Here is a 15,792-nt window from a genome sequence, read left to right as displayed (position 1 = left end):
GGAGTCCCTGGCTTGGCGTCAAGCTAGATACAATGTCACTCAATTTCATACAATAACCACACTGCCATCTCACGCTCTTGGTTCTGTTCCTCTCTGGTGATTGGCAGGCCAGCATGTGCAGTGACAGTACACTTCCTCAGGCAGTAGGGAGAGCTCAGGCTTGTCATCCCCTCTTTTGAAATCTTCATTTTACTGTACAATAATAACCCTCAAATCCAACCAACCGTGTCATTATGAACAATAGTGCTATCACATTTATCACCACTTCTTAGACAGGAAATCATAGGTTGTGAATGTAAGTGACTTTGAAGACTTACACTCCGGGTGCCACAATGTACAATCAACCATCTGGTTGCCCCAAGTGTTCTGTGTGACTGGCATTACTATACTTTTTCTAAATTTTACAACAAATCCTTTGTCTCTGCAGTTCAAATTCCATTTGAGTAGAATACATATGGAGCCTAAATTAAAAGAATACATGACATGGAATTTTCCATGTCTTCAGGCATGCAATATTGCAAACATATGCATGTTTGTTTCTCTCTTCTTACAAATTCTACAAAACATGACATTCAAAATTACACAATATTACAAGAAAGGAATAGAAAGCTACACTGTCTAGCCGAGTCCATAATGGTGAACTATAAGGAATTTCAACATAATGTTTAAACTAGCACCTTTACAGAGTTCTAGTCCATCATGTGCTGCCATAAACTACAACCCATTAATGATGTACAACTTTCAATGTTCATGTGTATGACTACATATGGTAATTTGTCAGTTTTGTTATCTTTCCATTTTTAAAGGTTTTAGTTTGCCACCTCATCCATCAGAATACCCTTGAGAAACACTTCTTGATAGAACGAAAAGGTCTTCACCCAACCGTATTCTTTGTCAGGTTTTCCTTTCCCAGTAGCTTGCTTACTCACGTTATCAAATGTGACATCATCTTATTGAGACTTTAAATGTCACCTATTGATCCAGTATGGACACTGAACATGTCAACGTGACTACAAAATAGTCTCACACAATTAAATGAAGCATAGCAAGAGTTGAGGCAGTGCTCTCAAATGACAGTTGCTTTGACTGATCGGCATCAGCTGCAATATGCTTTACAATCATCGGCTCAATCACGGCTGTATGGCTAGTAATGTCCAATCATATTCATGCAAATGTATAGTGTGAACATTATAACCCAACTCTATATCTGCTTTTCCATCAAAGACTTTAAGTACAGTACGTTTGAAACCAAAAGTACCACCAACAAAGAGGTACCTCGACCCAAGTGTTTCCATTGAAGACAGTACTCTTACATGTGGGCAGGGTTGTTGTCACTCACTGTATTTCCTTGTTCATAGAACAGGGCTGCACAAAAAAGCAAGCTGCACTGAGAGTCTCTCAGTGAGATATTTATTAATAGGGGTTTATGCATTAACTCCTTTTCAGGCAAGAGCGTGGGTTTATTCTGCCCAAGCACACTTAACAAAGCTCTGACGGTGCAAGTTTTTTTTCTCTCGAGTGAGGATTAGATTCCACCGTAAAAGTTGCCGGCAGTCAGCCCAGTGAATGAAATTATATTTTTTTCTCAGTCTACAGCTGCTGCTAAAGGCTGCAAACATCGTTTCATTTTAAAGTTTCGTTTCCTTGTGTTTGAAAAACAGTATTCAGGGGTTAAACCAGCCACAGCTCAGCCCGCAGAGCAGTGTTGATTCTCTACTGACATGTCAACTGATTGCAGTGTTTCTAGGTCCACCTTTTAGCACCGGATCAGTGTGCTAGGTACCCCAAGCAGAGAAAGACGAAAAATGGGAACAGTTCCAAAGGTACTAAAGGTACCATCCATAACTTTTCACAATAGAAATGCAAACAAATGCGTACAGAACTGAACTGAACTGTACCAAACTGCTAAAGGAAATGCCCCCTAACACTGTTTACCGCTGACTACGCCCATGTCAACACTGTTTGCTTAGCGGTATTGGTTCTGGCTCAGAAGGAATTAATCTGGCCTGTCGACAGCCACAGATACCAACCAGAACCCTGTCTGGCACTCTGAGGGAGCTGATTACGTCTACCTTGCAGGCAGAAGGCCACTCACCTTCGGCCCATGTGGTCCAGGCTGTCCTGGGCTTCCATGTGGACCAGTGGGACCCTGGAACAGATACAGACAGAGAGGGAAAGCACGACATGAAACTACTGTGCATTGTTGATAACAGCTCAGTATTTAAGATGAGTCATAAAATGGCAATTATAAATTTCCAGTAGCAATCTAAACTGAAGAGACATTATGAAAATGAAATGAAGATAAACCTGAGAAAGAACTGGTGTTTTTAGAATGAGTAAATACTTTAGTTCCCTTTCCAGTCTAGCTCAATATCTCACAATTTGGAGTTTTTCCAGTTCTGCCCTGACCAATCACGGAAGCTCTACTACTACCACATTTGTCAGGGCCCAAAGACAGACAGATCATCTGAATTCCTACAACAGGTATGCAATGAATGTACAACCACACAGGCACACTTATGCATACAACTAGATGTGCACATTTATATGCACACACACACCATAAATATAGTACTTTCCTCCACATCTGTACTCCTGCTGCCTGCAGACCACGCTTTCTCTGAACTACAGACAAGAGCCAGGAGAAAGGCTCTTCCTCTATCTTTCTTATACTCTCTCACTGTCATTTTAAAGTGAGTAATCTGACCCTGGTTTCTATGAGAGCATGCTACCCACAGAAAATGAAAGAAAAGAAAGTAAACTCTTGAAGTCATTTGGTAATCGTTTTGGTTTGGTATTATGAGAGGGTTAACTTACAAAAATGTGTAACTTAGGCACACTTCAAAGGCAAAATTAACCAATGTCTATGGGCAATACTGTGATGTTATATGTATTTGGCCATTAAACAATCAGTGAAAAAAGGTTGCAAGACTGCAATACAAAAATTCACTGCCCTTTCCATCATAATATACTTGATGACTGTATCAATCACTAACTCAATATTTAAACTGTCTCCCCCCTCCGAGATTGTTGAGAATAAAAGAATCTTTGAAGTAAATTTGTCTGTTTCCATGACAAACTGTGTACTCTGGTTCAAAGGCTCATAGTCTGATAACATTAACAATTAGAGGCAGCAAAATAAGTCTGCAGCTCTGTGCTGAGACAGCAGAGACATGACCGCAGTATTGCATGCTGCCCTCAGCTTCCCACCGCATAATGATTCCAAGCCTCCCTCTGTCTCCACTTTATGCCTATGGGGTTAAGAGTATGTTCAGTATCAGCTTTGTGCTTTCCAAGTCTTTTACTGAGAAACATGTTTTACTGTCTGCCACCTCTCTCTGTATACCAGCTTGTCTTTCCGTCTATCTGCTTTCTAGACTGCCTGTTGCCCTCTGTGATAAACAGAACATAAGGCCACATTTAAAACAACTTGAAGTGGATGGAGGCAGTCTGTTGATGCAGCAGGGTGCCAATGCAAGGGGATTTAAAAAAAAAAAAAAAAAGCATGGTCATCTGGCAAAAACACCAAACCACCTCAACTGGTGAGACATCATTTAGCTAAAAAATGCATTGGCCAGTCAAATCCATACAAGCCAATACTGCTGATAAATTACCTTGTAACAGCACATTTCTACTGTTTACTGTTTCAATCATTTTGACAAAAGATAAAACAGTTGCCGCTGAGATAACTTTCCAGAGCTGTAAAATGCTGTTTGTATATTACAAACCGCTGCATGATGTTCTGGCGTCTGATAAACCTTTGACGGCATTAATGTGTTACAACTTCTTGGATCATCTTTTATTGTCTTACAGGTACCTTAAACAACAAGGCCCACCATAACAACTCCCTGCTTTGCTTAAATGCTGTTTTCTCTTTGAATCCTCGCTATGAGGGGATAGGACATGAAGAGAAAATGCTTCATTTGTACATTACTTTGTGCTGATGTAGACAGTTAATTATAAACTTTACAGGCAACCACACACAACTGACACGTACCTATCATAATCACACAGAAAGACAACCCTGCTCATGCACATAAACATATACTGACAACATTTTCCCATGTTAAGCAATGCTTCATCACTGATCATTATTTGGACAGTCAAGAGTCATTGTCTGAAAAGCAGGTGTTTCAAACTGTCTACAGGTAATCAAGCATTACATTACTTTTATTGCATGTTGTTTTCCATAAACACTGACACATTGAAGGTATTTACATTTCCTGAGTTAAATTAGCCATGCAGACGTCTCTGCAGGGTAGAGCTTCTTTAAAGACCAAGAGTGAACTGTTTATACACCTTCGCTCTAACACATACCGCATCCATTTAGTAAAATGTGTCTTGCTCTATTTAAAGATGCCTCCGGGGCCTGTGGCATGATCGCAGCATTGCATCATGACAGCCTTGGCAGTTGCGTACAGTGTAGTCTCAAGATCAGAGTGGAAATGCAGCCTGTGCCGCCGAGGCTGCTGCTGGTTGCAGCTGGTTTCATCTGGAACTGTTTGGTCACTCAACCTTGGTGCTCCAAAGGTGCAGACAAGTAAACAACATTGCCTGCATCCTCAAAGCGAACTATCTAATAGCCATGAGCCTTTACAAAGCAAGGGTTGTTCTGAGCTTGATCATGCTAACCACAAACACGTCTGTCAGTGCCTCTTTTTCCGACAGTTGCAGCTGGATTGTGGTGGTAAATACAAGCAAATCACATATGGCCAGTGCCTGCAGACTGCCATGACAAAAGATGAAAAGAATAAAAGTATTCAGTTAATGTGTTAGTGCTGATGATTAGCAAGTTCAGTGCCTCAAAGGCTAATAAACCTGATCTTAACCTCTTTTTGGTGACGCAGAGATCAAACCACAGAACGTTCTGTGCTGTGATGGATCCTTGCCAGCATCTAGACAAATGTTACAACAGACTAAATCCAAACAAAATGTCACTTTTATCTGCTTATATCACATGCTATGAGAGTGAACAGGAAACTCAAAAATGAAGAAAATTCTCGATGAATAAAAGGGGGCTGCATCTAACAACATCAAAACTTTACCAAAATATCCATTAACACATTCTCATACAACTCGTGCAGTATATTCCAAGTCTCATTTATCCAGCAGCATGCTCTGTATTTCCTAAACACATGCATTTCTCGCTAAAACCTTTCAATTTAAAAGACTTCTGCAAATAAGTAGCTTGCATGAACTATCCGATGGATGAATGCTGCTCGTGCTTTGAGCTTGTCCATGTTTAAGACTGTATATGCATGTTTTAAAAAGTAAGACTTTAGTGAAAATGCATGTCTTTGGTTCGGACTGAGCATACAACTGGATAAATGAGACGTGGATTATTCTGCAGGAACTGTGTTAGTTCTAACTACAACACTATATCAAAACGGGTGGTTTGATATAGTTTTGCTGTTATTGAAAGTGGCCCCCTTTCACTTCAATTCATCAAGAATGTTTTCCATTTTTGGATTCCTCATTTACCACAGAGGTATGTCAGAGAAACAAAGTTTTCTTTACAAATTCACTGTAACATGGGGTGAGTAACTGGTATACAAACGGTTATTTTGTAGGTGAAGTAGCACTTTAATTGTATGCCACTATCACACACATGAGATGACCAAAGTGCTCATCCTGATCAGTAGATCACAATCTCAGTTACACCATGCTGCCTTTGTATCATCACCTTCGCACGTTACTCACCCGAGAACCTCTTTTTCCTGGAGGACCAGGTAAACCAGGGGGACCAGGAGGACCCTAAATCAGAGAGAAAGAGGGACAGGGAGAGAAAGAAGGGAATGTTGTAGAGAGAGAGAGAGAGGGAGAAAGCGAGGGAGTGTGTGTGTGTGTGTGTGTGTGTGTGTGTGTGAAAGAGAGAGAGGGAGAGAGAGAGAGAGAAGGGGAAAAAGAGAGATAGAGTATGTTAATGGCAAGCAATAACATGCAGTTCACTGTCCAGGCCTCTGCAATGATGAGTATGTGCTATATTTATGTAAGAGCTATGAAGTTCAAAGACAGGAGCCAAGTGTTTTCAACTAAGAGCTCTATTAGGAATCCCTGAGCAGAAGGGTCGAGTTACATTCTCAAGATGAGATGGACACCACCAGCCTTTGGTCAGTTTTCGAGATTAACATAATCCTCCATCATGGAAAAACGTAGCATGAAACATATGGAACAACTGCATGTCATGTTCTGGTAGATGTAAGATGTTAAGCAAATATCACATATATTGGAGAGTTGAACTCATATAGAGTTGACTGTTTCTTTCACTGTTTCCTGAAAAACTTAAATCATTTTCAAAAGTTAGTAGTTTTGAAATCTAAACCATAATACCTCGAAATTTTGTAAAAATAGGATGCTATTAAGGGACAGTTAACAATAATGTTCAACTGCCAACCAGCATTCAATACAGAAAAATGCAAAAATTATGAGTCTTATCGTGCTGCCTGTAAAGTTTTTCCATGTGAATGTCTCAGTAGATGGCTTTGAAGTGGTTTATTGCCAAGTCTAGTTGCAGAGAAATAACCAATAGAAGAGTAAAATTTAGAAAAACTTGTACCACTCAGTGGAAGGCATTAGCTAGAATGCTGAATTGATTTCAGGTGTAAATTGAGTGTGCGATATTTACATTACCTATATTTCTTTAGGACCAAAACAGGCTGAGGCTCCACTCTTTCTGTTAAAGGTGCTTGTGATCTTGTGTTTTCTTATCGTTGAAGGGTGTGAGACTAAATTTCTCAGTTTTAGTGGCACATTCAAACTTTTTAAGACCTCAGGACCATATCCACCTTCAGAGCAACATGTAAAGACTGCCCTTAGGGGTAAAGGCCATATTTTGTCTAAGGGCTCCTTTGAAATGCACTGGTGTGTCAGTTCTGAAACTGAGTATCTTTGTGACTTCATGGCTTGGTCTCCTCCAAATAAGTTAGAAAACAGAAGACTATGATATATCGAGACTCAAAGGGCCTGTGAACAAGCAGTCAGCTGAGTTCACTGAATTATGCAAATTATTGCTACAGGGTATTTTGAATAAACTACTGAAGAAAAGCAAGACATAACTCTGTTTTCAAAATTGAGTAAATTCTTAGCCAAGAGTAATTGTATTAGTTTGACAGAAGAGATGCACCTTTCTAATACTGATATAAAATATTGGGCTCATACTGACTCAAATGGCTGGATGGGATATCAGTGACAATGGGGTTGATCTTTTCCATTAAATACCATGTTTACATGTGATTACACGTGCCATCATGTATCTGCAGACTGCATGGCTGAGGGAGCTAACAACAAACATTTCAGCTGTTAAGAGGTATTTCACACTTGCTACACCAATAAGTTGTATGCTTCTTGCAATACCTGTAAAGCCAAGCCACACTGCATGATTCATTGTTTTAATAATAAATAATAATTTTATGAATTTATAGCTATGTATTTTTTGTTACACTTTCTTGTATAAAGTTAGAAAAAGTAATGTCATACCTGATGTTGCCTTACACATAAAAGAATGGTCCTGTTTACTTCCACACAGTGAGACAGCTTATTCATTAAATACTGGTATTTGGTTGATATACAGTATAGGCCAATAACCAAAGCCCAAGTATCAGTATCGAGACTGAAAAAGCCAGGTTGCTGTATCCCTTCTTAAAAGAAGAAATTTATTACCAATTACACTCTTGAACAGCAATTTCAATCCACTTGACAACATTAAGGAGTCAGCAGGAAATCCCCCTCTGGTGAAAGAATCTATTTCTTTTTCAGGACTTTCTGATACTCCCCAATGCAATCTCTCCTAAAAAACCATCCCACTATAAGGTACAATATTCACACTTTTAGATGAAAACAGTCATTATACTATTTTATTTACTATTCTGAATTGTTGCTATAGCAAATGACTATCATGGGGTTCTCTGGAGCATCCTTGTCCCCTGTCAGAACAGTAGATGGGCAAAGAGGGAGACTTGAATAAAGAAACAGCTGTTTGTTCCTCTGGACTCCCACACACAGACACATGGAAACTGTGAGCACACCACCGCCCTCACCACAACAACAGGGCCTAAAGAAATCAGGGCCATCATGCTGCAAAATGATAATATTCACATGCTTCTTGTTTGCTGCCAAGACAAGGGTCAAGTCTTTCCCAGTGGGTTCAATTCAAGAAGTCAAATTTCTGTAAAGCTGAAGGGCAGAATGAATCATCTCCTGAACTCTGAATACTGTGTGACATTATCTTTAGCTGAATAGCCCCTACATTGTTACCCAACATGCAGTCAATATGCAAACTGTCTCCTGTATGTTAGGGAACTTTAAAGTCCATGTAAAGTGATAATTAAAATGGCCCAAAAAACAGGAAAATGGTAAAAACAGTCAACCGTCAACTCCACAATACAGTACTATATAATGAAGGGTCTTTGTAACATGTTTTCAACAATCAGTTTCCAACATTTATAATGTGTTTTGAAACAAATCTCTGAATTCACTTTACTCGGACTTTAAGTCCCCCTCCAATCATAAATATGTTTTCTTTCTGATGCTTCTATCCCATGAAATGTTTGTCCTTGACCACATTGACCTGTACCTGAGAAGTTTGTCACTAGAGAGGTGTTTTACATTCCTCTCCTAAAACTGGCGACATCTTTTTACGTGCTTAAAATCCCAGATTTAAACTATGCCAGGCAAACTAGACTGGGGACGTTACTTAAATGAAAGCCAATTACTGCGTAATACGGGAAACACATTTTGACGGGGAAAAAGCAAAGAGTGGATAGCGAAAGCAAAAGCAAAAGTGAAATTTTTTGCAAGAAGATTTCTCCATGAAGGATAAAGGGAAGATCTGCTTCAAGCACCTACAGACCATGTAACTGAGACATTAAAAAGAATTAAGGAGGTCACAACTGGCTGAGGTCCACATTTCCACTCTCCTTATGAAGTGTTTGTATTTACTCTGATGCCTTGTTATCATCATGTAAAGTAAAACCTGATCCAAATAAGGTTCAAAATTTCACCAACAAACAAGGAAAAAAGGAGTGCCTTGCTTGGTACACGTGGGGTTTCCCATACAGTAGTGAAAAAATGCAGGGTCATCGAGAGACAAAGGGTTTACCTGGGTAACCCCCTACCAAACTGTGTAGTGGTTAATGTCTTTATAACTTGACCAACATATCTCTGCTGTTACCTCATTATTGCTGGGAAAAAACATAAAATGATCAACGTTTGGATAACTTAAAAGGGTTGTAAAATTTGCCTCAAGGTATAATAAGTGTTTTGGCATCTTTCAAATGTTAACACTCATTTATGTATTTCTCAAACTAGACTCCTAGAATATATTTCATGTTCTCAGTTCCTGCAGTAACTAACCCACACAAAATAAGCACCATGTCTGGTTTTTTCTTTAAATCGTAGATTGCTGTTTTCAGTTTGAAGCCCCATTTATGTCTCACATTCAAATATAGCTGAAATGACTCGTGAAACTGTAAATGACTTGAAGAATACATCCTAAGTTTTTAGGATTGTTAAACAAACACCAGCGACAGTTAAGATATGTTTAAGCTTAGGTTTAAACTTTTAAACAACCATGCTCAGTCAATCTATGAAACAGATAAGGATATCTGCCTACAGTGCAACAGCAACACTGTAACACCATCGAATTTAAGACCCATCAGAAGACAACTCAAAATAAAACACCTTACAATTACATCCACTTTACTGATAACTGACTAAATGAATACTTTCACGGTAGTGCTTAACTTTCTGTGAAGCGCTAAAAAACAAATTATGATCTACTGAGACCAGAGGCAGCCCATATACATGTAAAACAGTTTTTATTTCAAATATGATTGGTAACTTCAATGAAGATAATATTTTATTATTTGAAAATAATGTTTTACTATTTGCTTAAATTGTCACTACCTCGACCAAGTGTTATGTAAGCCAAATAGTCTGTGAAAACAGTCATGTCCCTCCTCCTCCTCCTATTGCCTCTACTGGCATTCACTAGAATCTTTGCATCACAGCAAAAAGAACCAGTCAGAGCCAAGAAGGCTCTAACATAGCTGTCAATCATGTCAATCATTTCTTGTTAACTACAGCTATATTTGAGCACTACTCAAATGTTAATCAAGATTATGTTACTTTTTCTCACCTCAAATGTTTTCAGAAACATATTTTAGTGCACTGTTTAGCTGTAAAATGAGAATGTTTGAGACCTGCCACCCATTGTAAATAGTTAAAGGACGCATCAAATACTGCCCACTGGCTGGACCTACTTTCTCATTTTAGTGTTAGACAGTACAATAAAATTGGTTGGGTTTTTTTTTTAAATTTGAGGCAACACATGCAGTAAAAGAACAATGCAGTATAAGAACACTGATTTATATTTGATCTGCCTAGTTTGACAGTTTGACTGCAGTTCATGAGCAGTCAATCATGTCAGTTACATGCTGTGATTGATATGATTGACAGCTGCGTAAGAGACTTCTGTGTGCTAATTGTTTTTTGTTCATGTGAAATAAAGCCATTTAAAGCAACATGGCGAGGCAGAAGAACTGCTGTGTGTGTATTGCAACAGTTTAACCCTTTAACACTTGGATGGACATTAATTTTTTTTCTGTGCTGCGTTCAGACACCTTTCACAAGCATTAAGACTTCCAAAACATTAGCAAGTTGGTTTGATTTCTTTTTGTAAACATGGGGAAAAGATAATGAGCAACTTGGCAAGAAATGTCATGCAATTTGCAAAAAAATAAGAAGTAAAAGGTGACAAGAAAATGAACTGAAAACCAGCTATTGGACATTTAAAAAAAAAAAAAAACTAAGAGGAATGCCCAGCAAACTACATTCATAACATTTGTATTTATACATTTAAAATGATGTGAGAGAAAATAATAATCATATATTTTTTTCAGCATTTTTGTTTTTTTACTTTATATTTCTTTCTTATTTTCAGGTCATTTTCTTGTTACTTTTTATTATGTTTTTGTAATTTTTGGTCATTGTCTTCTTCCCATGTTTCTGAAAGATCATGCAATTTCTCTCATGTTTCAAAGGGTTAAGCAAATATTACAAAAAAATACATTTATAGAAGTAACCAACTGTAGCTTTGCAGAGGAGGCAATGACACAGAGTGAGCCACTGACCCTCAGCTGACCCAGCACTTAAAACATGTCTGTATCAGAATGGTTAGAGTAGCCAAGACATACAAACAGTTAGAGACAAAAGCTTGAGAGAACAAGAGTACTACTTTATCTATACTTTTGCCAAATTGAGAACCACTGGAAAAGAGCCTGTGGCTTAAACTGTATCAAGCCCATAATTCTGCACTCCGGTGTACTCAGTGCTGGCAAAGCTATGTCCCACCTATAGACCTGCAGGCACTTTATAAGTGAGGTAGTGTTATGGAAACTGGTAGATGAGCCCAGACATCTTACATCATTACATCATACCTTGTTTAATTGTATCAGACAGAAAGACCTGACACATTTCACTCATGGAAACATAAGCAATATCTGTAAATCTGAGCTATGAAAGCATGTTCAGTGGTAAAGCTATCCTGACAGCCATCTTACATCATAAGGCTTGATGCCAGGGTGTACCTCCAACATTCACATGAGTTATCCTTTCTAACATAAGAGCAAAAGAAGCTGGCAGTATTTCAGCAAGGGAATGACGTGTTATTTTAACAACTTGTAGATACATGAAAAAAGAACAGTGCTTGGACATGCTATCACCTCTAAATCACTACACCGCCCTGCCAAAATATTTTTCATATATCCTGTATGTATGTAACAAAGCCAACTTTTACATAGCATATTAACTGTGATGACTATAAATTACCTTTGATTGCCGTGCATTAATATTTTCCTCTTGAGCATGTACAGCAATGCACTGACTTGTATCTCAGCTCTTTGAATACTGATCCATGAACTCACAGCTCTACTTGTCATTCATAAATTCATTTACTTACCGGAGAACCTGGCTCTCCTTTAGGGCCACGGAAACCATCTTCGTAGTCATAGAAATAGTCTGCATCCTCATATCCATAATCGTATCCTCCCATGTCTACATCATCATAGCTGCCATCAGGATCATGCTGTTCTGAGGTGTCCACCTGATTCTCCCGGTACAAAGTGGTGCCGTTGGCTCTAAGGTGAGTCTCCAAGAGTTGATGAGACTGTTGTGGCCTAGAGTGAGAATCCCTGGAGCTGTCGATGGAGTTGTTCCTGAGTCCTTCCTTCACTCGACCTTGCCTGACTGGGGAGATCAGGCCAGGGGTGGCATCTGGCGTCTGCAGCGTTCCTGAGCTGCTGTCTTCCTCTGTGCTGTTTTCAGAGAGATCAGTTTTCCCCTGGGGGCTGATCACTTTTGCCAAATCATTTTTGGTTGTGGTGATAGTTGTGCTATAAGCAAGATCCAGAACTCCTCTACCACTCAGTGTAGCTAAGGTGGGACTGTCAGGCTGCAGTGAGGGCTTGGTGGATTGGGAAAGGGGATCCAATGTGGAAATGTGGCTCTGGTCCCCCAAATGAGGTTGTACTGATGGGCTCAGGGTTGAATACTGTGTGAATAAACTACCTGGGGACACTCTGAAAGCTGCTGTGGCTTTTATGGGGGTATGATGTGTAGCTGCTACTCCAAGAAGGGACTCTGTCAAGGGGTTAGAAGGAGGGTCATTTGCCTCAATGTCGAAACCAGGATGTGGCAAAGGCAATCGGTAAGTGTCGGCCAGCCGGCACTGTGTTTTAAGGTACTCGCAGTAGTGCGCGGCAGCTTGGGCAGAAGGATAAATATCTAGTTGGCAGATTCGACCACTGAATTGTGCCGCTTTTGAGTTCATCCTCCCAAGAGTGAAGAGACTCCCGGAATCCCCTAGTGTCTGAGATCTCGCCAGGGTCTGCTCCCTCTGCTGCACTGCCCCACAATCCGCATAGAAGGTCACTGAGCGTGCACGAACACCCACAGCAAAAGGGTGCTGGCGCCCATCCTGCCAGTTGTAGGTGAAGTATATGGAGGCTTTCTCAGCAGTGTAAACCACCACTTTGCGTGGCAGCAGCTGAATGCCAAAACGCAGCCTGTCCCTGCCATCTTTAACACTAAAAAGAAACGCATTGTTTGCTCGCCAGGAGCTTAGGCTAACCACAACAGAGAACTCTTCTCCAATCTCTGGTGGGAACAGACTTTCTGCTGGGGCCTCATAGAGGGAGTTTGAGTCGAGTAATACCCCATGTCCAGGAACAGGAAGATTTAGCAGTGAGGGAACAGTAGTGTAAATGGTTGAAGGTGAGCTTGTCCTGTCGCCTGTGATGCTTTGAGCTGTGAGCCCCAGTCGATAGAGGATATCCACACCTGACGGACAGAGGAAACAATGGTAAGGTTAACATGACAAGACTGGATTGCAAAGCAGATAAGCTGTGCCTGTGTTTGTATTTAATGAAAACAATAGTTCTGCAAGATATCATGTGAAAATGTAATGGTGCAGTGACAAGAGATTTTGTTTTTTACAATTTATGGCATTTCATCATTTTTGAAGAGTTAACAGGGAGCAACAGGAAACATGGGGAGAGAAAGAGGGTGGGTGATGTGGATCAATGATCCCTCGCTATACGATACTGTGGTCATATGTTGCTGTCTTAAATTGTCTTGATTGTGTGAATGTGAGTTTGCCATTTAAGTCATACAGACCATCATAAAGTGCACCAGATATCTGCAGATATAGTTGCAATTCTAACTGTTTACTGACAGGTTTAATAGGTGTAGTTTCATTTCTCCTCCGTGGCTGCTAATTTTAACTTCAATGTGGGACATTATATAATCAGTCCTTGTTCAAGGAAAAAAATGTCACTGGTCAAACATTATTCACTTAAAGCCCCATGATGCTGATGACCCCTCCTTGTTTTTTTCCAAGTACCAGAAAGACAGCTGTGGCCCAGATGAGTGAAGGGGACTACAGAAGGATGGGGCCTGACTAGGATACAGGAAACCAGTCCACACAGCCTTTTTGAATCAATCTGCCACAAGAGATTCATGGGAGCAGCCAGCTTTCCTCCAAATGGTCCTGTCATCCTTTACCCATGCCCACAGGTAATTCTTCAGAGAGTTGATGTTACGTCTGCTGACAGTGAGGCACGGCCAGGTGAAAGGACTTAAACATTAGTTGGAGACAAAGGCTATTCTTTGGCTTTGAGTAAAAGCAATTGACATAAAACTAGGCTGGAGGGCAATGTGTCACATGTGTCAGTGCTGGGCAGTGATAATTCCAGAAAATAAAAATGGTATTGCTGATAGGACAAATGGGAACAAGGATACCTGACATATTCTGTAACTGTAAACCTGAATCTGACGGGTCAGTCAGGTTTGAAGCTCACCTGACCTGTGTTTCTGTGTGTGTGTGTGTGTGTTTGTGTGTGTGTGTTTACATGCAAATGAAAGAGAAGGAAAGGAGAAAATACTGTGAGTCAGTGAGTGAGTGTGTGCATCTGTGAGTATGCTGGCAGACCAAGGCAGCAATGATGTAGAAATCCATGTGTATGTGTGCGAGTGCATCTGTGTTTTGGGAGATCTCAGGGTCAGTTTGAGGTATTTTCATTGCTAATCCAGAGACACTTTTTGGTTTGAAGCAACTCCTCCTCTGTATTTGGGGAGCCAACTTTCAAAGAGGGGTTAGTTGATTTTGTATTGCTTAGAGGGAACTAAATGCACAAACAAACAAAGTGATCTACATCTCCAGAGAAAAACTTTCTGCTGCATCATTGTCTTCTATTTCTTATTTTACCTGTTTGATTTGAGAGGCTGCTTTTTGATTCAGGGCATTTTAGGTTCATACTCTTAACAACCATAAAGACTGCAGACACTTAAAGAAAAAAAATACATCAAAGCTATAACATGCCTATTTCATATGTGTTGCACGTGTACAACCTTTTGAGCTTTCACCCTGGTTCAAGGGATCAAACCAAGGTGCCAACATCTTAAAACTCTGCAACAGCCAAAGCAGAAATGTTTGAAAAAACTACCAGATGGTGACTTTGTCAGCTCCATAAGAACTGTTCAAAGAAGCATCAGGAATTGAAGCATATTAGTAACATGAGTCATGCCTTAAAGTTTTACACATAAAGACTAGTAGCCATTTTGTTACTCAACATTTGTGACATAGGTTTTAAAAAAGGCAGATAAGAACTTGATGTAATCAATATGGCCATGCATACTGTTGCACAGATTCAAACTATTGGATCAGTATTGATGCAGATATTTTTGCCTGGGTTCAGACCTTTTAACCAGCCCACTTCACGGAGTTCAAGTTGATTGATTCATCTTGTATTGTGACATGAAACAGTGGTTTCTTGTTTAAAATAATAAACCATTGAGCACTGCGAGGAGTCTAACAACTGGGCAATCAGCATTACGGGCGGGACTAACACAGTTGTCATGATGTTGTCAAACACTGTGCCAGAAACAAAGAGGAGCGATACACCAATGGCAAGCACTGTAGGCAAAATAGATGCTGCTATCAAGGCTATTAAAAATTAACATGGTTTCTCATTATCACCCAACATCGTCTGTTTTATTTAAGTTTACGTAAGATTACGTAAGATACTTTAGTCTCGTGATTGGTTAGGAAAAAATGGAATCCCCCTCCCACATGAAAATCATTTGGAGTAGGCAAGCAGATATTTACCTTATTTCATGAATTGGCCAAACTTCTCCCCTCAACTTTTTGAATACAGTTACTTTGTCACTGCCATAATGCAGTTTATTACTTTAAACTAGAGCAATACAATCTACAAAAGTGTCAACTGATACTAGAGA

The 15,792-nt window shown here is 39.8% G+C and overlaps 1 protein-coding gene across 1 annotated transcript in view; it reads right to left on the bottom strand.

Annotated features, from left to right (window-relative positions):
- Nucleotides 1-15,792, bottom strand: part of LOC121941362 (collagen alpha-1(XXIV) chain) — a 99,602-nt gene that overhangs the window by 68,673 nt on the left and 15,137 nt on the right. The window contains exons 3-5 of the mRNA XM_042484141.1: nucleotides 11,957-13,335; nucleotides 5,701-5,754; nucleotides 2,096-2,149 (exon numbers count right to left, since the gene is read on the bottom strand). Of these exons, the coding sequence (XP_042340075.1) occupies nucleotides 2,096-2,149; nucleotides 5,701-5,754; nucleotides 11,957-13,335 (1,487 nt within the window). The remainder of the gene's footprint in view (nucleotides 1-2,095; nucleotides 2,150-5,700; nucleotides 5,755-11,956; nucleotides 13,336-15,792) is intronic.

Source organism: Plectropomus leopardus, chromosome 3 (assembly GCF_008729295.1).
Source record: "Plectropomus leopardus isolate mb chromosome 3, YSFRI_Pleo_2.0, whole genome shotgun sequence".
NCBI lineage: Eukaryota > Metazoa > Chordata > Actinopteri > Perciformes > Serranidae > Plectropomus > Plectropomus leopardus.
Note: the sequence above shows the minus strand (reverse complement) of the source record. Positions and strands in the feature narration are given on the sequence as shown.